The 22,656-nt window shown below is 45.2% G+C and overlaps 1 protein-coding gene across 1 annotated transcript in view; it reads right to left on the minus strand.

The window, feature by feature from the left end:
- Positions 1-22,656, minus strand: part of LOC119966296 (insulin-like growth factor-binding protein 4) — a 162,897-nt gene that overhangs the window by 10,693 nt on the left and 129,548 nt on the right. Inside the window, exon 3 of the mRNA XM_038797770.1 lies at positions 13,241-13,369. Within this exon, the coding sequence (XP_038653698.1) occupies positions 13,241-13,369 (129 nt within the window). The remainder of the gene's footprint in view (positions 1-13,240; positions 13,370-22,656) is intronic.

A 22,656-nucleotide genomic window follows, 5' to 3' on the forward strand; every position in this document is an offset into this window, starting at 1 on the left:
GAGGTGGACGACCAACTCCACTCACTCCCTCTCCCCCGTCCCTCCCACTACTCACTCCCTCTCCCCTCTCCCCCACTACTCACTCACTCTCTCCCCTCCCCCCACTACTCACTCCCTCTCCCCCCACTACTCCCTCTTCCCCCCACTACTCCCTCTTCCCCCCACTACTCCCTCTTCCCCCCACTACTCCTTCTCCCCGCACGACTCCCTTTCCCCCCCCACTACTGCCTCTACCCCCTCCCACTACTCGCTCCCTCTCCCCCTCCCACTACTCACTCCCCCCACTACTCCCTCTCCCCCCTCCCACTACTCGCTCCCTCCACTACTCCCTCTCCCCCCCCACTACTCGCTCCCTCTCCCCCCTCCCACTACTCACTCCCCCCACTACTCCCTCTCCCCCCTCCCACTACTCGCTCCCTCCACTACCCCCTCTCCCCCCTCCCACTACTCGCTCCCTCTCCCCCCCTCCCACTACTCGCTCCCTCTCCCCCCCCTCCCACTATTCGCTCCCTCTTCCCCCCCTCCCACTATTCGCTCCCTCTTCCCCCCCTCCCACTATTCGCTCCCTCTCCCCCCCTCCCACTACTCGTTCCCTCTCCCCCCCCTCCCACTACTCGCTCCCTCTCCCCCCCTCCCACTACTCGCTCCCTCTCCCCCCCTCCCACTATTTGCTCCCTCTTCCCCCCCTCCCACTACTCGCTCCCTCTTCCCCCCCTCCCACTATTCGCTCCCTCTTCCCCCCTCCTACTATTCGCTCCCTCTTCCCCCCCTCCCGCTACTCGCTCCCTCTCCTTCCCCCCACCCCACTGGCCGCTGCATTCTTGGGGAAGCCTTCCCCAGTCTGCGGAGACTCCGGGACGGTCCGCTCACCTCCTCACTGCTCGCGTCAGCCAGCACGACTGGCTGACAACTTTACAAAACAGGTGTGGACGGCGATAACGTGAACTGGGGTCACGCCTTCGGCACTTCGGCTCATCCGGGCCGGAGAATAGCGGGGGTTCCGGAGAATCGCCATTTTGGGTGCCTCAGGCGATTCTCCGGGTTTTGGCGTGCGGAACACGACGGAACCGATTTCGCCGCTTGGGAGAATCGCGGGAGCGCGTCAGACCGGCATCGCGTGAAAAACTGCCGCGGCCTGTTATTCTCCCAACCGGCGTGATATCGGAGAATCGCACCCATGTTTGGGGAAATTGTTTGGATTAAAGGCCGATAAATCCCCAGGGCCTGATAATCTACATCCCAGGTACTTAAAGAATAGTAGATCTATGCATTGCTAGTCATGTTCCAAAATGCTATAAACTCTGGAACAGTTCCTACAGGTTATGGGTAGGTAATGTAACCCCACTATTTAAAAAAGAAGGTAGAGGGAAAATGGAATTATGGATCAGTAATCTAACGTCGGTAATAGAGTCCATTATAAAAGATTTAATAGCGGAGTACTTGGAAAACAATGGCAGAATCAGACAGATTCAGCTTTTATTTACAAAAGGGAAATCATGCTTGATAAATCTACTGGAATTATTTGAGGATGTAACTAGTAGAGTTGATGTGGTTTATTTGGGCTTTCTGAAGGCTTTCGTCAAAGTCCCACATAAGAGATTAGCGTGTAAAACTAAAGTGCATGAGTTTGGGGGTAGTGTATTGAGATGGATAGAAAACTGGTTGGAAGACAGGAAACAAAGAGTAGGAATAAACAGGTCTTTTTCCGAATGGCAGGCAGCGATTAGTAGGGTATCACAGGGATCGGTGCTGGGACCCCAGCTATTTGCAATATATATTAATGATTTAGTTGAGGGAACTAAATGTCATGCCTCGAAATCTGCAGAGGATGCAAAGCTGGGTGAGAGGCTGAGCTGTGAGGAGGATGCAGAGATCCTTCAGTGTGATTAGGACAAGCTAAGTGAGTGGGCAAATGCATGGCAGATGCAGTATAATGTGAATAAATGTGAGGTTATCCACTTTTGTTGCAAAAACAGGAAGGTGGGTTATTAACTGAATGACCATATATTGAGGGCAGTATATGTACACCGAGACCTGGGTGTCCTCATTCACCATTCACTGACAGTAAGCATACAGGTGCAACAGGTGGTAAAGAAGGCAAATGGTATGTTGAGTTTTATAGCGAGAGGATCCGAGTACAGGAGAAGGGATATCTTGATGCAATTTTGCAGGAGAGCACGCCTGGTGCTGTTTTGCTCTCCTTATAGAACAAAGAACAAAGGAAATTACAGAACAGGAACAGGCCCTTCAGCCCTCCCAGCCTGCGCCGATCCAGATCCTTTATATAAACCTGTCTCCTATTTTCCAAGGTCTACTTCCCTCTGTTCCCCACCCGTTCATATATCTGTCTAGATGCATCTTAAATGATGCTATCGTGCCCGCCTCTACCACCTCCTCTGGCAAAGCGTTCCAGGCACCCACCACCCTCTGCGTAAAAAATTTTCCAAGCACATCTCCCTTAAACTTTCCGCTTCTCACCTTGAAATTGTGACCCCTTGTAATTGACACCCCCAATCTTGGAAAAAGCTTGTTGTTATCCACCCTGTCCATACCTCTCATAATTTTGTAGACCTCAATCAGGTCCCTCCTCAACCTCTGTCTTTCCAACAAAAACAATCCTAATCTACTCAACCTTTCTTCATAGCTAGCACCCTCCATACCAGGCAACATCCTGGTGAACCTCCTCTGCACCCTCTCTAAAGCATCCACATCCTTCTGGTAATGTGGCGACCAGAACTGCATGCAGTATTCCAAATGTGGCCTAACCAAAGTCCCATACAACTGTAACATGACCTGCTGACTCTTGTACTCAATACCACGTCCGATGAAGGCAAGCATGCTGTATGCCTTCTTGACCACTCTATCAACCTGCGTTGCCACCTTCAGGGTACAATGGACCTGAACTCCCAGATCTCTCTGTACATCAATTTTCCCCAGGACTCTTCCATTGACCATATAGTCCTCTCTTGAATTTGATCTTCCAAAATGCATCACCTCGCATTTGCCTGGATTGAACTCCATCTGACATTTCTCTGCCCAACTCTCCAATCTATCTATATTTTGCTGTATTCTCTGACAGTCCTTCTCGCTATCTGCAACTCCACCAATCTTAGTATCATCTGCAAACTTGCTAATCAGACCACCTATACCTTCCTCCAGGTCATTTAAGTAGATCACAAACAACAGTGGTCCAAGCACGGATCCCTGTGGAACACCACTAGTCACCCTTCTCCATTTTGAGACACTCCCTTCCACCACTACTCTCTGTCTCCTGTTGCCCAGCCAGTTCTTTATCCATCTAGCTAGTACACCCTGAACCCCATACGACTTCACTTTTTCCATCAACCTGCCATGGAAAACTTTATCAAATGCCTTACGAAAGTCCATTTATATGACATCTACAGCCCTTCCCTCATCAATTAACTTTGTCACTTCCTCAAAGAATTCTATTAGGTTTGTAGGACATGACCTTCCCTGAACAAAACCATGCTGCCTATCACTGATAAGTCTATTTTCTTCCAGATGTGAATAGATTCTATCCCTCAGTATCTTCTCCAACAGTTTGTCTACCACTGACGTCAAGCTCACAGGTCTATAATTCCCTGGATTATCCCTGCTACACTTCTTAAACAAAGGGACAACATTAGCAATTCTCCAGTCCTCTCGGACCTCACCCATGCTCAAGGATGCTGCAAAGATATCTGTTAAGGCCCCAGCTATTTCGACCCTTGCTTCCCTCAGGAACCTGGGATAGATCCCATCCAGTCCTGGGGATTTGTCCTCCTTAATGTTTTTTAGAATACCTAAAACTTCCACCTTCCATATGACAACTTGACCAAGAGTATTTAAACATCCATCCCTAGCCTCAACATCCGTCCTGTCCCTCTCCTTGGTGAATACCGATGCAAAGTACTCATTAAGAATCTCACCCATTTCCTCTGACTCCACGCATAAATTCCCTCTTTTGTCTTTGAGTGGGCCAATCCTTTCTCTAGTTACCCTCTTGCTCCTTATATACGAATAAAAGGCTTTGGGATTTTCCTTAACCCTGTTAGCCAAAGACATTTCATGACCCCTTTTAGCCCTCTTTATTGCGCGTTTGACATTCATCCTACTTTCCCGATATTCCTCCAAAGCTTCATCAGTTTTGAGTTGCCTCGATCTTCTGTGTGCTTCCTTTTTCATCTTAGCTAGTCTCACAATTTCACCCGTCATCCATGGTTCCCTAATCTTGCCATTTCTATCCCTCATTTTCACAGGGACATGTCTGTCCTGCACTCTAATCAACCTTTCCTTAAAAGACTCCCACATTTCAAATGTGGATTTACTCTTAAACAGCTGCTCCCAATCCACATTCCCTAGCTCCTGCTGAATTTTGTTATACTCTGCCTTTCCCCAATTTAGCACTCTTCCTTTAGGACCACTCTCGTCCTTGTCCATGAGTATTCTAAAACTTACGGAATTGTGATCGCTATTCCCAAAGTAATCACCGAGTGAAACTTCAACCACCTGGCCGGGATCATTCCCCAATACCAGGTCCAGTATGGCCCCTTCCCGAGTTAGACTATTTACATACTGCTCTAAAAAACTCTCCTGGATGCTCCTTACAAACTCTGCTCCATCTACGCCTCCAACACTACACAAATCCCATTCAATGTTGGGGAAGTTAAAATCTCCCATCACAACCACCCTATTGCTCCTACATTTTCCTATAATCTGTCTGCATATTTGTACCTCTACTTCATGCTCGCTTTTGGGAGGCCTGTAGTAAAGTCCTTAAAATGTTACTGCACCCTTCCTTTTTCTTAGCTCCACCCGCATTGCCTCAGTGCTCAAATCCTCCATTGTGTCCTCCTTAATCACAGCTGTGATATCATCTCTGACTAGTAATGCAACTCATCCACCCCTTTTGCCTCCCTCTCTATCCCTCCTGAAGCATCTATACCCTGGGATATTCAGTTGCCAGTCCTGCCCTTCCCTCAACCAAGTCTCAATAATACCAATAACATTATATTCCCAGGTACTAATCCAAGCCCTAAGTTCATCTGCCTTACCTGCTACACTTCTCGCATTAAAAAAAATGCACCTCAGACCACCTGACCCTTTGCGTTCATCATCTCTTCCCTGTCTACTCTTCCCCTTAGTCACATTGAGTTTATTACCTAGTACCTTACTGGCTTTAGTTGCTGCCTCTTTACTGACCTCTCACTTCCTAATCTGGTTCCCATCCCCCTGTGACATTAGTTTAAAACCTCCCCAACAGTGTTAGCAAAAGCACCCCCTAGGACATTGGTTCCAGTCCTGCCCAGGTGTAGACCATCCGGATTGTAATCGTCCCACCGCCCCCAGAACCGGTTCCAATGTCCCAAAAATCTGAACCCCTCCCTCTTGCACCATCTCTCAAGCCACGTAATCATTCTGACTATTCTTGAATTTCTACTCTGACTGTCCCGTGGCACTGGTAGCAATCCTGAGATTACTACCTTTGAGGTCCTACTTTTTAACTTATCTCCTAACTCCCTAAATTCTGATTGTAGGACCTCATCCCGTTTTTTACCTATATCGTTGGTGCCTATATGCACCACGACAACTGGCCGTTCACCCTCCCCCTTCAGTATGTCCTGCAGCCGATCGGAGACATCCCTGACCCGTGCACCCGGGAGGCAACATACCATTCGGGAGTCTCATTTTCGACCACAGAAACGCCTGTCTACTCCCCTTACAATTGAATCCCTTATGACTATAGCCCTGCCAGTCTTTTTCCCGCCCTTCTGTGCAGCAGAGCCAGCCACGGTGCCATGAGCCTGGCTACTACTGCCTTCCCCTGGTGAGTCATCTCCCCCAACAGTACCCAAAACGGTATACCTGTTTTGGAGGGAGATGACCGCAGGGGACACCTGCACTGCCTTCCTGCTCTTTCTCTGCCTTTTGGTCACCCATTCCCTGTCTCCCTCACCAATCCTAATCTGCGGTGTGACCAACTCACTGAACGTGCTATCCACGACCTCCTCAGCATCGCTTATCTTAGGTAAGATGTTCTTGCTCGAGACGGAGTGCAGCAAAGGTTTACCTGACTGTTTTCTGGGATGGCGGGACTTACATGAGGAGAGATTGAGGTGGTTAGGATTATATTCTCTGGAGCTCAGAAGAATGAGGGGTAATCTCATAGAAACCTACAAAATTCTAACAAGACCAGACAGGATAGATGCAGGAAGGATGTTCCTGATATTGGGAAAGTCCAGAACCAGGGGTCACAGTCTGAGGGTATATGGTAGACCATCTGGGACTTAGATAAGGGGAAATTGCTTCACCAAAAGTGTGGTGGGCAGCATAGTAGCATAGTCGTTAACACTGCTGCCTCACAGAACCAGGGATCCGGTTTCGATTCCGACCTTGGGTGACTGTGTGCAGTTTGCACATTCTTCTCCCGGTGCTCTAGTTTCCTCCCACAGTCCAAAGGTTTAGCACAGTGGGCTAAATAGCTGAGTTGCAATGCAGAACAATGCCAGCAGCGCGGGTTCAATTCCTGTATCAGCCTCCCCGAACAGGCGCCGGAATGTAGCGACTAAGGGCTTTTCACAGTAACTTCATTGAAGCCTACTTGTGACAATAAGTGATTATTATTATTAGGTATGCAGGTTAGGTGTGGTTAATGCCTGATAGGGCTGGGGAGTATTTCTAGCTGGGGTGCTCTTTCAGAAGGCTGTTGAAGACTTGAAGGGCTGAATGGCCTCCTTCTGCACTGTAAGGATTCTATGCTGAGCCTGTGGATTTGACAACCACAGAAAGTAATTGTGGCTAAAATATTGTATGTTTTCAAGAAGCAGTTAGTTATAGCTCTTGGGGCAAAAGGCATCGAAGGATATGGGGGGAAGGCAGGAACAGGCTATTGAATTAGATGATCAGCCATGATGATAATGAATGACGAAGCAGGTTCGAAGGACTGAATGGCCTACTCCTATTTTCTAATTTGTATGACTCAGAAGCATGACTATTATCACTGAGGCAAACCACCAAGGAATACTTTCGAGTCATTAATTCTAAGCCTCACTTTAATTTATTGGCCTGCACCCTCGATATTCCACTAGACGGCATGTTAATACTCTCAAAAAGAAGGACATATGCAATTCATCATTTCTTTTGAAGGGTCATTGTCGACCAGGTTAAAGTTTCCATTCTGCTCTCTGAGCACCGTGCCTCAGACACCTGGAAGGCATGCTGAAAATGTTACAGATGAAAAATCCAGGGTCACTCCTGCATTATTTCCAATGCTCCCAGTAAAAATGTTCTGCACGAGGAGAACAGTAAGACTGATTTCTTTCATGAATGTCAGTTGTACTAATTCGGAAGCAGATATTTTATGCTGGAGATTCCAGCGAATTGATAAATTAACTGTCACAACACACTTCACGTTTGTCTCCAGTCACTGGAGGAAAGTAAAAACATTTTCAGTTTCCAAGTAAAATATTCAAGATGTTGAGGAAAACACTGCAAGTCAGTCTCAGTTCATTGTATCAAGACATTTATGGTATTCACTTTCTTCAGTACTAAACCCCTTGTACATGTCTGGTGAACTTGATAAAATATGCCGTAATATGAAATACATTGAAAACATTTTTCTTTTTTGTTGTTCGTAAAATATTACTTCACGTGTTCACAAATGCAACTGCAAAAATTAAATCAGGCTCCCAATTGCACTCTGTTGCAAATATGTCAGCGAAGGGCTCCTCGTTTCCATATTGTGCGGCCAGGATGTCACACAACCTGCCTCTGAAAATGGCATTGGGTGTCTATGTAGCATGTTGAGGTTGCATTTCCGATTCTTTTCATTTTTAAACCCCCCCGGTTCATTGTCTGTTGTTGGTCGGTGATGGGGAAGTTGGGGAGTTGGTGATGGTGGAAGATCTCTATTTGGGCCCTTACCTAGGCTGTATTATAGGAAGCCACCAGAACAGCTCATCAGTAGGAACATCGCTATAGGATTGGTCAGAGTGGTCTCCGGTTTGAATGCAATTTGAATGCAATGCAATCCCCAGGCAGCCGGTCTCTCACCTCTGTATCAAGAGTGGGAGGAAAATTGAAGTACTTCCCCCTCAAGACAACTGCCAGGATCATAGGTAGAAACCTTCAAGATCAGATCCTGCTGATCACAAGTGGATGCAGAAACTGGAGAGTGACCGATATTACAGAAATCCCTTGCGGTAGGCTGGAAAGAGTAGGGCAAAGTATTCCATGACTGCTGTAACCTTGGTTTGAACAGGCAAAGTATTAGTTGTGGAATTATGTGTCAGTCTTGCTGCAGGACATGACACAATTCTGTGACAGCCTCTCTGCAGAAGCACAGCTCCTTTTGAGCTGTTTCTCAGACAATTGCAATATATTAGCCTGGATCGATATGCACTCTACTGGAGGAAAAGGGTTCCTGTGAGAACATGTAGAAGATACAAAACAAACTACACAATATATGGAAATGGGCTAACAATGATAGCTGAAATTTATGCAAAATAATGTACCACACAAATATACACAAACGCCTGCTATTTCCAAGATATGCCTCTTGAGCCAGCACTGCCATTTAACTGGTTTATCATCTACCTCAATGCTATTTTCCCATACTATCCCAATATCCCTTGATGTCATTGGTATCTGGAAACCTCTTGACATCTGCCTCAAACATACTCAGTGAATGAGCCTCCACAGCCTTCTGGGGTAGAAAAATCCAAAGAGTCACCACATTTGGACTGAAAAATTGTTCCTCCTCTCGTTCCTAAATGGCCAACTTCTTATTCTGAGTCTGTGCCCCTGGTTGTCGAGCCCCCACCCCCAACAAAGGGACACATTCTTCCCATTTCATAAGATCAAAAGACATTAGGCCATTTCGCCCATCAAGTCTGCTCCACCATTCAATCATAGATGATATGTTTCTCATCCCCATTTTCCTGCCTTCTTCCATAACCCCTGATTCCCTTATTAATTAAGAACCTATCTATCTCTTTCTTAAAGACCACTCAGTAACTTGGCTTCCACAGCCTTCGGTGGCAATGAGTTCCACAGATTCCCCACCCTCTGGCTGAAGAAATTGCTCCTCATCTCTGTTTTAAAGGATCTTCCCTTCAGTCTGAGGCTGTACCCTCAGGTTCTAGCTTTGCCTACGAGTGGAAGCATCCTCTTCACGTTCACTCTATCCAGGCCTCAGTATTCTGTAAGTTTCAATGTGATCCCCTCTCATCCTTCTAAACTTCACCGAGTACAGACCCAGAGTCCTTAACCGCTCCTCATATGACAAGTGCTTCATTCCAGAGATCATTCTTGTGAACCTCCTTTGAACCCTCCATTCTTAGATACAGGGCCCAGAACTGCTCACAATACTCCAAATGGTGTCTGACCAGAGTCTTAAACGGCCTCAATAGTACATCTCTTCTCTTGTATTCCAGCCCTCTCGACATGAATGCTAACATTGCACTTACCATTATGACTGCCAACTGAACCTGCATGTTAACCTTAAGAGAATCCTGTACTAGGACTGATACGTCCCTTTGTGCTTCTGATTTCCCATTTAGAAAATAGTCTAAGCCTGTATTTTCTCTACCAAAGTGGATAACCTCACACTTTTCCACATTGTATTCCAACTGCCACCTCTTTGCCAGCTCCTAGCCTGTCCAGATCCTTCTGCACTCTCCCTACTTCCTCAACACAATCTGTCCCTCTCCATATATTTGTATCATCTGCCAACTCAGCAACAATGCCATCAGTTCCTTTTTCCAGATTATGAATGTATATCATGAATAGCTGTGGTTCCAACACTGACCCCATGCAGAACACCACTAGTCACCAGCTGCCATCCTGAAAAGGACCCTTTGATCCCCAGTCTCTGCCTTCTGTCTGTCAGTAAATCCTCTATCCCATTGAGCCCTGTAAGAATTTTGGCACTTCAATGAGATGATGAGGTCAAAACTTTTTTTGCATTTTGTAAATAAGCCTGCTCCAGTTTATGCTAAATCTGAACCACATATGCAGGTTCCAAACAAGCGAAGAGTTAGTGCAGATAAAAGCAAATTACTGGATGCTGGAATCTGAAACAAAAACATAAAATACTGGACTATCACAGCAGGTCTGACAGCATCTGTGGAGCGAGAAGGGAGCTAAGGTTTCGAGTCTGGATTACTCTTTTTCAAAGTTTTGTCAAAGCTGACTCTTTGTCAATAGATAAGTTTCCCCACCTCAAACACTGACTTGCAATAACTCACAGATAGGAGTCAATAGAGATTAATTATCTCCTCTGGTAAGGGCATCCAAAACAAGGAAACATAACCATTAATCTAGACGTTTCAGGGATCAGGTAGAAAGTATTTCTTCAGAAATGGTAGTGAAAGCCTGGACCTCTCTTGAGCTCCTAATTCCTGTGCCCTTATGTTTTTGAAAAGGTCAGTCAGTACTCTGCTTTATGTTGTAGGATCCATGGCCAATGATGTGATTAAAAAGGCAATAGGATGATGAGAGTTCAGCTTCTAGATCATAGAACATAGAACGATACAGCGCAGTACAGGCCCTTCGGCCCTCGATGTTGCACCGACATGGAAAAAATCTAAAGGCCATCTAACCTACACTATGCCCTTATCATCCATATGCTTATCCAATAAATTTTTTAATGCCCTCAATGTTGGCGAGTTCACTACTGTTGCAGGTAGGGCATTCCACGGCCTTGTGTTCAGGGTCATGTAAAGTAAAGGTCAAGTAAAGGGACCAAATTGTACGCAGTTACGGTGTCACCAATGCCCTACACTATTGCAACAGCTGTGTCCAACCTTTATATTCTATGAAGTCCTGCAAGCCCTCGACTATTGTTTCAGGGTGTATCGGAATTTATTTATTGAGAGGGCTAAATTTAATGGTAGAAAGCAAAGGCCAGGCAAAAGCATCAACGATCTCTATAGGCTGCATTTATAGAATTTTAAAACATGAGCTGATTTGCAACACAATTGTTGTCAGGGTTCCAGATGAAGCATTATTAGATCTCTCACAGTCAAGGGAGGATTTAATGTTCGTTAAAGAGTGTAGATCTTGAAACAAACGAAGCTTAAAAGCAGAATAGGATGTTCATTTGAGGGGAAGTAGGTTTGTCATGGGGAAGAGAGAGTGAGACTGCTCAGTTTGTAGGGCAAGCAAACCAAAGCCTTAAGCCCACCAAAACAGGGAAAAGCCTGCCACCTGTCAGCTGAAATGTCTCGAGTGTGGGAGGACAAAACCACACAAATGGGAAGAATGTGTCACCATAACTATGGAAAAGTAGATCACATCAAAATTTTTTGTTGCTTGAAAATACCAGAAACCTGCAAAAAGGGGAGAACATTTCAAAACAGACACGCACAAGAAGTAGAAGAGCCACAAGAATAGGAATTAATCTTCTTAGTGGAAATAAATGACCCTGAACACAAGTATTGGAGTGTTAAATTTAAAGTGGATGGACACCCCATAGAGCTTCAATAAGACACAAGAGTAGGGTGGGTTTCCAGTTTACCAGATGAAGTTAAATGGCTCAAGCAGATTACATTGCAATCCTCATCTATTAAATGACAAGGTACTGCGGGAAACTACATCAAAAGTGAAATTCATCTCATAGCGATGCTGAAGTATAAAGATTGGAAATGCTGGCACAACTGTTTGAAAACCAGCTGTCCCTACCAGCAAAATAGCTTAATAGTAACTATGCCATTCAAAATCAAGAAAGTTCTCTACTAAGCAAAGAAGGCATGCCTAAACCTGAAACTATTCTGCAGGGTGGACAGAGATGCTGAGGAAAAGTACAGCGCTATATTCCAAAATGAAATACTTAAATTGTTTACAGGGCTAGGGAAATTAAAGGGCGAGTGCCACACCGTCCTAAGAGCTGATGCTGAATCAGTTTGTGTCTTTACATCAAGGAAAGTCTCTCACCTCCTCTTGGTCAAATTGTCAAGGTCAAAATAGAAAAGATGAAGCAGCAAGGGGTTATGTCATTGGTCACTATGTCTGTTCTAACCCTACAGGAGGCCCAGGGATCTGCAACCTCAGAGTACAATCTACCCAGATGAGGGGGCAGAGCTACTCCCTTAAAACAGAGACTGCTGGGACATAAATATCCCAGCCCAAGTGTGGGCTAGGCACAGGAGACCCTTCGGGGAGTAGGAGGTGTAAATATACAAGGAAATAAATCAAACCTTTTCTACAGTTGTCACTTCACTGTGGTCGCTTGCCTGAGACTTTACAATGTCAATAAAATAGTGTTCAGAAATGGTTACAGTCCTAAAACCAAATGGCTCTGTAAGAATGTTTGTGGATTTAGCTCAACTGAACAAATTAGTAGAACATAAGATTCCCCGCAGTAGCTTCAGTGGATGAGATCCTTGCCACACTAGTTAAAAGTACTCTATTTATCAAATTGGATGCAAATGGTTACCTCTGGATAAAGAAAGCAGATGAGTAACCCCATTTATAGCGCCATTCGGTTGTTATTGTTTCTTTGGAATTGTGTCCACTCCAGAAATTTTCCAGTGAACAATGTCTAAAGGCTCGGTAGGAGTAAATATTCCATGATGCCAAATGCTAGAGTAAAGGGCTAACATCAGAAGCTTATTCGATGCTGATGTAATTATCATGTCTGATCATATGCCCGAAAAGTAAGAGAAATTGTGAAGGCAGCAGATACTCTAACCTCTAACTGGGCAACATGGTAGCACAGTGATTAGCACAGTTGCTTTACAGCTTCAGGATCCCAGGTTTGATTCCTGTCTTGGGTCACTGTCTGTGCGGAGTCTGCACGTTCTCCCCGTGTGTGCGTGGGTTTCCTCTGGGACCTCCGGTTTCCTCCCACAGTCCAAAGATGTGCAGGTTAGGTGGATTGGCCATGCTAAATTGCGCTTAGTGTCCAAAAAAAGGTTAGATGGGGTTACGGGGATGGGGTCGTGACTTGGGTTTAACTGAGTCCGGTGCAGACTCGATGGGCCAAATGGCCTCCTTCTGCACTGTAAGTTCTATGATTCTCTTGTGGAGGTTTAAATATTTGCTGTAAATAAACATTTCTGGTTAAAGAGACGACGGTCGTGGGTGACATTTGTTTGGGAGTCTAGACAATCCCCAAAACTCTCTAAATGCATACCACACAACAAAACAAACATGATCTACTTTAGGGCTGAATGGCCTGCACTTCCGTTTAGATCTCTATATCCCTCACTATCATTTTAACAGCAAAACATCCACATACCTGTTTCAGGTTATAATATCCTCTCTTATCACAGTTTGGAATGTGAAACCTGTAGAGCTCTTCATTAGTGTGCTGTTGAATCACAATAATCCTGTCAATAGCTCGTTGCATTTCCTCCTGACATGGGCCCTGTGTAGAATCAAAATGATCATGACATGAAAAGGTTTTCTTTTAATCTGACAGACATTAAGCCCCAGGAAGTATATGATAAAACACAAATGTAATCCTTCAACCTCATTAAATCTTCCCAATTGAAACATAGACTGGAATTCTCCAACAGTTCACTGGCAGCGAGATTCTCTGGTCCTGCTGACTGTGCTCCCCTACCCTTGGGTTCCTCAGCAGCATGGGGTGACTTGAGTGGGAATTTCCATTGACAGCGGCGGGAGCCGAGAATCCCATTACCAGTCAACGGTGCGCCGCTTCTTGCTGCTGAGAAACATGCGTCTGGGAGACTGGAGAATTCCACCTCTTATATCTGTGCCTTTTTCTTCTTGGTCCTTCCACCAATCGCACAGTATCTCTCCCTTTAATCTGTACAGACCCCTCCATCAAAGTTCTCTTCCCCAAGTGGTAACAGCCCCAGCTTCTACAATCCACCTGCATAACTGAAGTTCCTCAGACCTGAAACCATTGTTACGAATTATTTCCACACTCTCTTTAATGCCTGCACATCCTTCCTATAAGGTGGTGGCCAGAATTGAACACAATACTTCAGTTGAGGTCAAATCAGTGTTTTCTACAGATTTATCCTAATTTCCTTGTTTTTGTACTCTATGCCTCACTATATAAAGCCCAGGATTTGTAAGCTTTAAAAAACATTCAGCTGCTCTGCCACCTTCAATGATTTGGGCACATGTACCCCCGTTCACTCTGTGCTTGCACACCCTTTGAAACTGCACTCATTAGTTTATATTGGGCGCGATGCAATTGCTACAATGCGCTGGAAAATGGCTGTGGAACAGCAAGGCTGATAAAAGCCAGGGGATCTACCCGGCTCACAATGTCTTGCGTGATCCAAACTGATCTCGCAAGACATTGCAATGTAAATCCCACCCACAATCACTTTTTGGCAAATTTGCATATTAGAGCGAGACAGTTAGTCTGACTCTAATGTCTGACTCTAACATCATAGAATCATAGAATTTACAGTGCAGAAGGAGGCCATTAGGCCCATCGACTCTGCACCGGCTCTTGGAAAGAGCACCCCACCCAAGCCCACACCTCCACCCTATCCCCATAACCCAGTAACCCCACCCAATACTAGGGCAATTTTGGACACTCAGGACAATTTGGCATGACCAATCCACCTAACCTGCATATCTTTAGACTGTGGGAGGAAACCGGACCACCCGGAGGAAACCCATGCACATACGGGGAGAGCATGCAGACTCCACACAGTGACCCAAGCCGAGAATCAAACCTGGGATCATGGAGCTGTGAAGCAATTGTTCTAACCACTGTGCTACCATGCTGCATCAAATACCTTGGGTGAGCACTGTTGAGTACCAGTCCCACAAATGGAACGGCACTCATGGGGGTCTCCCAGGGAATTGGAGGGTACAGCCTCATGCCCTTTGGGAAGGGTGGTGCCCAGGCACTGCTACTGCTACCTGAGCACCCTGGCAATGCCACCTTGGCACAATGGCAGTGCCACCTGGGTGACAGCAGGTTGGCATGGGCAATGCCAGGTGGGCACTGCCAAGGTGCCAATTTTTGTGTGTATTTGATTGGGCCAGGGTGCCCAGTGTGTATGTGGTTTATTGTTACTTTTCCACCCACTCCACAAATCTGTCCTTGTCATTTTAAAGTTTATTGTATATTCATGTTTGTTACTAGTTGGAATAAGGTCACTTTAAGTCCAGTCATGTGACATTTTGATGATATCATCGGCCGTTTGCTTGGACAAATGAGCAATCTATCATCATAGATTATCATAGAATTTACTGCAGAAGGAGGCCATTCAGCCTATCGGATCTGCACTGGACCTTGGAAAGAGCACCCCACCTAAGTCCACACCTCCACCCTATCCCCATAACCCAGTAATCCACCTAACCTTTTTGAACATTAAGGGCAATTTAGGATGGCGAATCCACCTAACCTGCACACCTTTGGACTGTGGGAGGGAACCGAAGCACCCGGAGGAAACCCCTGCAGACACGGGGAGAACATGCAGACTCCGCACAGACAGTGACCCAGCCGGGAATCGAACCTGGGACCCTGGAGCTGTGAAGCAACTGTGCTGACCACTGTGCTACGGTGCCACCTGATCTTTACAGCCTGTTGAGTAAACTCCTTTCCAATAAAGCTCTTGTTTGTTTGTATCTTTTTTTATTCGTTTGTGGGATGTGGACATTGCAGGCTTTGCCAGTATTTATTGTCCATCCCTAATTGCCCTGGAAGGCAACTTAGTTAGGGGTCAACCACATTGCTGTGGGTCTGGAATCAGATGTAAGCCAGACCAGATATGGACGGCAGATTGCCTTCTCTCAAGGACATTAGTGAACCAGATTGTTTTTTTACAACAATCGACAATGGCTTCATGATCATCATTAGACTTTTTAAATTCCAGATTTGTATTGAATTCAAATTTCACTATCTGCAGTGGCAAGATTTGAACCTGGGGGACCCAGCATTACTCTGGGTCTCTGGTGTCCTAGTCCAGTGACAATACCACTGCCTCCACTAAGTTTGCAAGCCTCTACTTTTAAAATGCCACAAGGTTTAACACTATCCCCCTCACAGTTCATAGTATTTCCAAATTTTGTGTTGTCTACAACTTTTGAAATTGCATCCTACACAGTAAATTGCCTAAGATATGTAATGATCCTGCGCCAGACCTCCAAATGTTTGGCCTGATCCAGTGAGGAACCAATAACCTTTTGTTTAAAGTAGACAAAGTTTGAGATTGTAGACATGTGTTAAGCGAATAAAGCCACAATATTTCACAGACTTTGAACAAACAAAAATAATCTTTACTCTGCAAGGTCAGAAAGGCAACTGTAGCACTGTGAGTCAACCAATCTCATAAAACCATAAGAATTAGGAATAGGAGTAGGCCATTCAGCCGTTTGAGCCGGCTCCACCAACCAATAAGATCATGGCTGATCTAACACTCATGGGAATCCTGCCCCTTTAACAAGGGATTACAATCTTTACTATCAAAGTTCTAACCTTGGAATTCTCTCCAAATATCGATCCAATTTGGACGGCTCCAATGATGTCATCTCCTGAGATCCTGATCCCCTGCATTGCCGAGTATGCACTCAAACATCAACTTGCAAGCACAACACCAGCTCTTTGGCTATGCCAAACAAGACACTACTGTTCCAAAGGGTTAGCATTGCTCCAATACCCCGCAGCATAGATTCAAATATCTTTGGCAGCCTACTTTGATCTTCAGGGCTTCTCCTGAACCCTCTTTGATCAAAGTGCTTCCCTGAATCCTCATCACTTAAAGTCTACCAACTGCAGCCCTTTCCCCACTCTTTTTTCTCTTATTTTGGACCTTTCCCATACCGGCCTCCCTGAACAGGCGCTGGAATGTTGCGACGAGGGACTTTTCACAGTAACTTCATTTGAAGCCTACTTGTGACAATAAGCAATTTTCATTTCATTTCACTTCCCATGACCCCTCTCCCTGCCTCCCCCTCCTTGTCCACTGCCTGGGACTCTTCTCCACAATGGTGCTCTACCAAAGTCACATGATCCAGGTTTGTGCACTATTTTACCTTTTAAGCACTGATGTCAAGATGGCAGAGCTTTTTAGCGGTTCAAGGAGATACCCGGAAGTGAGCATGCAGACCCAGAGAAACTGCGATTCACTATGGATGTGCCAAAACTCATGTCCTGTCAGCATTTGTGGTTCCTCTGTCGAAAGAACTTGAAATGCTCAATTGCCCATGCACAACCCGCTCCCAATCTGCACATGCACAGAAACCCTGAGATTATCAGGACTTTGAGCTCCTGGCCTCTGCTCTCGATGAGAGGTAAAGTTGGCTTTCATAATAGACATTAATATATATCAGGAAGACCAAGGGTCCTAACATCGACCCCGCGGAACTCCGCTTTCAAACCTTCCTCCCAGTCTTGCCTTGGCCATTCAAAAGGCACTGAGTGGCAAGCAGATACGCAACCACAACAAGTTACCTCAGACCATCATCCTGGACCTTACAGTAAGTAATTTAAGAATATCCATGACAAGATCTGAGACCTGAGAGTAAATGATCTTCTTAATCTCTTATGAATAATGTTTGTGGGCGGAAAAACAAGCAAATTGGAAACCATTAAAATAATTAAATTAGGAATGAATATTATTTGATACTTTACATGTATATAAAGTATATATATATATAGAAGGAATTTGATTATGAAATATTGAAAAGAACAGCAATTAGTTCCAAGTCAGGTTGATGTGTGGCTTGGAGAGGAACTGGCAAGTGGTGACATTCCCACCACATTTTTACAGCTGTGAACTTTTTTTTTATCAAAGTGAAAGATGTTTGTGCAGAATAAGTTTCTTATTGTAAGACACGATACATATGGCAACATTTTGGCTGCTGTGGAAAGAGTTTGAATTTGCTGCCTGGTGCAAAGCTGGCATTACGGATTGGCTGTCTGTTATAAAAACTGGAAGATATTCATAACTGTGTGCCGGCAATGCCAGTTATAGATCTTGATAACAAGTTGAACATATACCCCACGTAGTCTATGTAAGGAGGATATGGAGAATTGGTTAGCGATGAGTCTTCGGCATAGCTATAATTTGAATTAAGGTTTCAGTGGTGGTGGTAGTCAGGTAATTATTGAGATATTTTTGAATTCAGGAGATCTGGATCAAGCACTCCGAACTAAACTAAAGTATGGTTAGATACAGACTGTAGCTCTTGTATTCTTCCATTGAATCCTTCCTCAGAATAAATACTGTACTATTGTGACATTTTCCACTTGTGACACCCAATCTTCTGGCCTGCCTAAGTGAGGACACTAGTTTTTAACTATTTTATACCCGCTTGTAGAATATACCTATTAGTACGTGCATTATAAATGCCCCCAAAACACTTATTCAGCCAACAGACACACAAAAGGGATTTTCAACCATTAAACTATCATACGGACAATATTCAAAACTACATGCCAGAAATGAAACAATGTCTAATTCATCAGATCACCATGTCTACAGTGCAAGTTTTAACAGTTTGAATAACAATAATGGGTCTTAATAGCCATCTATTTAATAGAAAATTCCCTAATCAAAGATCCCTTTTGATGAAGTGCAAAAAGACCACAGCTTGTGTCGATTGGTGGGTATTTAATTCAGTGACATTTGTTTTAGAATAGATCAGAAGTTGCGCTTTTCAGTTTATTATGATGCCAAGAGTTCAACAACAACTACAGATTAGAGAAAACAATGTGGTAAAATGTGATTCTTTTTGCCTGACGCCAGTGGAGCGAGGTGAGCTTACTGTCTCCTGCTCTTCATACTGGAACTCCTCTCCTAAATATTTCACTGAAAGGAAAAGATAAGCTGCTCAAAAAAATAAGAAAGCATCAGAGTCCCTTCTCTTTTAAAAATCGCTGCATTTATTTAAGGAGTAATAAAGTACGAATACGGTATCAAGGATTTCTCATCTTTTAAGTTACAAAACTTTAGATTTGATGAAGAAGGTGATGATGCCTCCATGTGGTCATGGAAGACATTGCACAGGGTATTGACTGACCAGCATGATATTTGTTCCGGCAAATTTTATAAATTCCATGCTTCCATTGTTAATCTAACTAGCAGAGAGCAGATTATATAATTTTAAAGAAATCATTAATTGAAGACTTTTTCATCTTTCTCTCTGTCTCATTCTTTCTTCCTCTTATTCCGCTTTCTTTCTTTCAATTTTGCACTATTAAGTGCCTACTCAGCTCTCAGGGTAGAATTTTCCACTCTTGCCAGCAGCAGGAATCGTGGCAGGCACTTCACTGTCTAGGAGGCAAAAAATCTGTTCCCAAAAGCAGGATAAATTGTGATTTCTCACTTTGAGGGTTGAATAAACATGGGCCGAGCTACCTGCAAACAATGCAGGGAATAGTTCTCCACCAGCGAGAATTTAGAATGTTCAGCTTTTCAACGATATGTCTTGGTGGGCTTCAACTCTTCCATGAATCTGAGGTCAGTAAATGCCGATTTCATCTTCTTGGGGGCTGTGCGTAACGTCACTCATCTCACAAAGAATCATAGAACCTTTACAGTGCAACAAGCTCATTTACCTTGTTCCATATACTGTGCGCATTTAGGTACAACACCCTCAATCCTGCATTGAATTCAGCAAACCTCCTGGCTAGGAGGTTTGCTAAATTCACTCGGGAGGATTTAAACTAGTATGGCAGGGGGGTGGGAACCAGAATGTGAGCTTAGAAGGTGTAATAACTGACGGGGAAATAGAGAACCAAAATAAAAGAACAGCATAACCCTCAGGCAGAGCAAAAAAGGTGACAAATGTGAAAAGGGAGGTGGTCAATGCAGGATTGAGGGCGTTGTACCTGAATGCACGCAGTATACGGAACAAGGTAAATGAGCTTGTTGCGCAATTGAAATTGGCCGGTACGATGTTGTGGGCATCACAAAGTCGTGGCTGCAAGGGGATCTAAATATCCAAGGATATATGTCCAATCAAAAGGACAGGCAGATGGGCAAAGGTGACGGGGTTGTATTGTTAATAAGGAATGAAGTTAAATCGATAGCAAGGAGCGATATAGCATCAGAAGGCATAGAATCTCTGTGGGTAGAGTTGAGGAATCGCAAAGGTAAAAAGACCCTGATGGGAGCTATGTATAGGCCCCCTAGCAGTATTCAGGACGTAGGGCAGGAAATCAATCAGGAGATAGAAAAGGCATGTAAAAAAGGCAATATTACAATAATCATGGGAGACTGTAATATGCAGGTGGACTGGGAAAATCAGGTTGGTAGTGGATCCCAAGAAAAGGAATTTGTGGAATGTCTAAGCAATGTTTATTTGGAGTAGCTTGTGACAGAGCCTACTAGGGAACAAGCAATTCAGGATTTAGTGACGTGTAACGAGGCAGACTTTTTTTTAAAATTTAGAGTACCCAATTCATTTTTTCCAATTAAGGGGCAATTTAACATGGCCAATCTACCTAGGTTGCACATTTTTGGGTTGTGGGGGTGAAGCCCACGCAAACACGGGGAGAATATGCAAACTCCACACGGAGAGTGATCCAGAGCCAGGATCAAACCTGGACCTCAGCACCATGAGGCCGCAGTGCTAACGCCACCATGCTGCCATAATGAGGCAGGCTTGATTAGGGAACTTAAGACCCCGACCGAGTCCCTGGGCGAGCACTCAGAGCCTGCGCAGACCAGCTGGCGAGCGTATTTGCAAATATCTTCACCACATCACTCCACCACTCTGAGGTCCCCCCTCCTTCAAGAAGACCACATAATACCAGTACCAAAGAAGAAAAAGATGGCCTGCCTCAACGACTACCGACTGGTGGCCCTGACATCTGTTATCTTGAAATGCTTTGAGCGGCTCGTCATGAGATGGATCACTGCCAGGGCCCAGACGGTCTTGATCCACTGCAGTTTGCCTGTCACAGCAACCGGTCCACAGCAGATGCTATCTCCCTGGCTCTACAATCAACACTCGAACACCTCAACAACAAGGACACCTATGTAAGTCTTCTGTTCATCGACTACATCTCTGCTTTCAAGACTATTATCCCGACAAGACTAATAACCAAACACCACAATCTTGGACTTTACCCCTCCCTTTGCAATTGGATCCTCAGCTTCCTCACCAACCGACCGCAATCTGTCAGGATAGGCAACAGCACCTCCTCCACAATAGCCCTCAACACCGGAGCCCCGCAAAGATGTGTGCTCAGTCCTCTACTGTACTCCCTATACACACATGACTGTGTGACAAGATTTAACGCCAACTCAATCTATAAGTTTGCGGATGATATGACTGTGGTGGGCCCTATCTCAAACAATGATGAATTAGACAACAGGAGGGAGATAAATTATTTGGTTGCATGGTGTACCGAAAACAACCTCTCCCTAAATGTTGGAAAGACCAAGGAACTGATCATTGACTTCAGGAAGCGTAGCATGACACACACTCCCGTCTGCATCAATGGCTCCGAAGTGGAGATAGTTGATAGCTTTAGGGCAGCTGAGGGCAGCACGGTAGCATGGCGGTTAGCATCAATGCTTCACAGCTCCAGGGTCCCAGGTTCGATTCCCGGCTGGGTCACTGTCTGTGCGGAGTCTGCACGTCCTCCCCGTATGTGCGTGGGTTTCCTCCGGGCGCTCCGGTTTCCTCCCATAGTCCAAAGATGTGCGGGTTAGGTGGATTGGCCATGCTAAATTGCCCGTAGTGTCCTAAAAGTAAGGTTAAGGGGGGGGTTGTTGGGTTACGGGTATAGCGTGGGTTTGAGTAGGGTGATCATGGCTCGGCACAACATCGAGGGCCGAAGGGCCTGTTCTGTGCTGTACTGTTCTATGTTCTATGTTCTTTAAATTACTGGGGGTCACCATCACAAACAGTCTGCCCTGGTCCACTCACATTGATGCAACAGTCAAGAAAGCCCAACAACATCTCTACTTCCTATGGAAGCTAAAGAAATTTGACATGTCTGCATCAACTCTCACAAACTTCTACAGCTGTGCGACAGAGAGCATCCTATCCGGCTGCATCACAGCCTGGTATGGCAACTGCTCAGCCCAAGATCGCAAGAAACTGCAGAGTGTGGTGAACTCAGCCCAAAGCATCACACAAGCTTGACACCCCCACATTGATTCTCTCTGCACCTCCTGCTGCCTCAGGAAGGCAGACAGCACTATCAGAAACCCCTCCCACCCAGGCATTGCCTTCTTCCAGACCCTTCCATCAGGCAGAAGGTACAGCAGTCTGAAGACCCGCACATTCAGATATGGGAACAGCTGCTTCCCCACAGCGACAAGACTCTTCAACTGATCTGTTCCCTGTAAGAACACTATTAACAATATCCTATGCTGCTCTTGCTCTTCGAGGGCAGTACGATAGCATTGTGGTTAGCACAATTGCTTCACAGCTCCAGGGTCCCAGGTTCGATTCCCGGCTTGGGTCACTATCTGTGTGGAGTCTGCACGTTCTCCCCGTGTGTGCATGGGTTTCCTCCGGGTGCTCCGGTTTCCTCCCACAGTCCAAAGATTTGCGGGTTAGGTGGATTGGCCATGCTAAATTGTCCTTAGTGTCCAAAATTGCCCTTAGTGTTTGGTGGGGTTACTGAAGTAGGGTGTGCGCTTGGGCTTGGGTAGGGTGCTCTTTCTAAGAGCCAGTGCAGACTTGATGGGCCGAATGGCCTCCTTCTGCACTGTAAATTCTGTGCTCATGTATTTGCTTTGTTTGGCCCCTTGTTCT

The sequence above is a fragment of the Scyliorhinus canicula genome, chromosome 5 (genome assembly GCF_902713615.1).
Source record: "Scyliorhinus canicula chromosome 5, sScyCan1.1, whole genome shotgun sequence".
Classification (NCBI taxonomy): domain Eukaryota; kingdom Metazoa; phylum Chordata; class Chondrichthyes; order Carcharhiniformes; family Scyliorhinidae; genus Scyliorhinus; species Scyliorhinus canicula.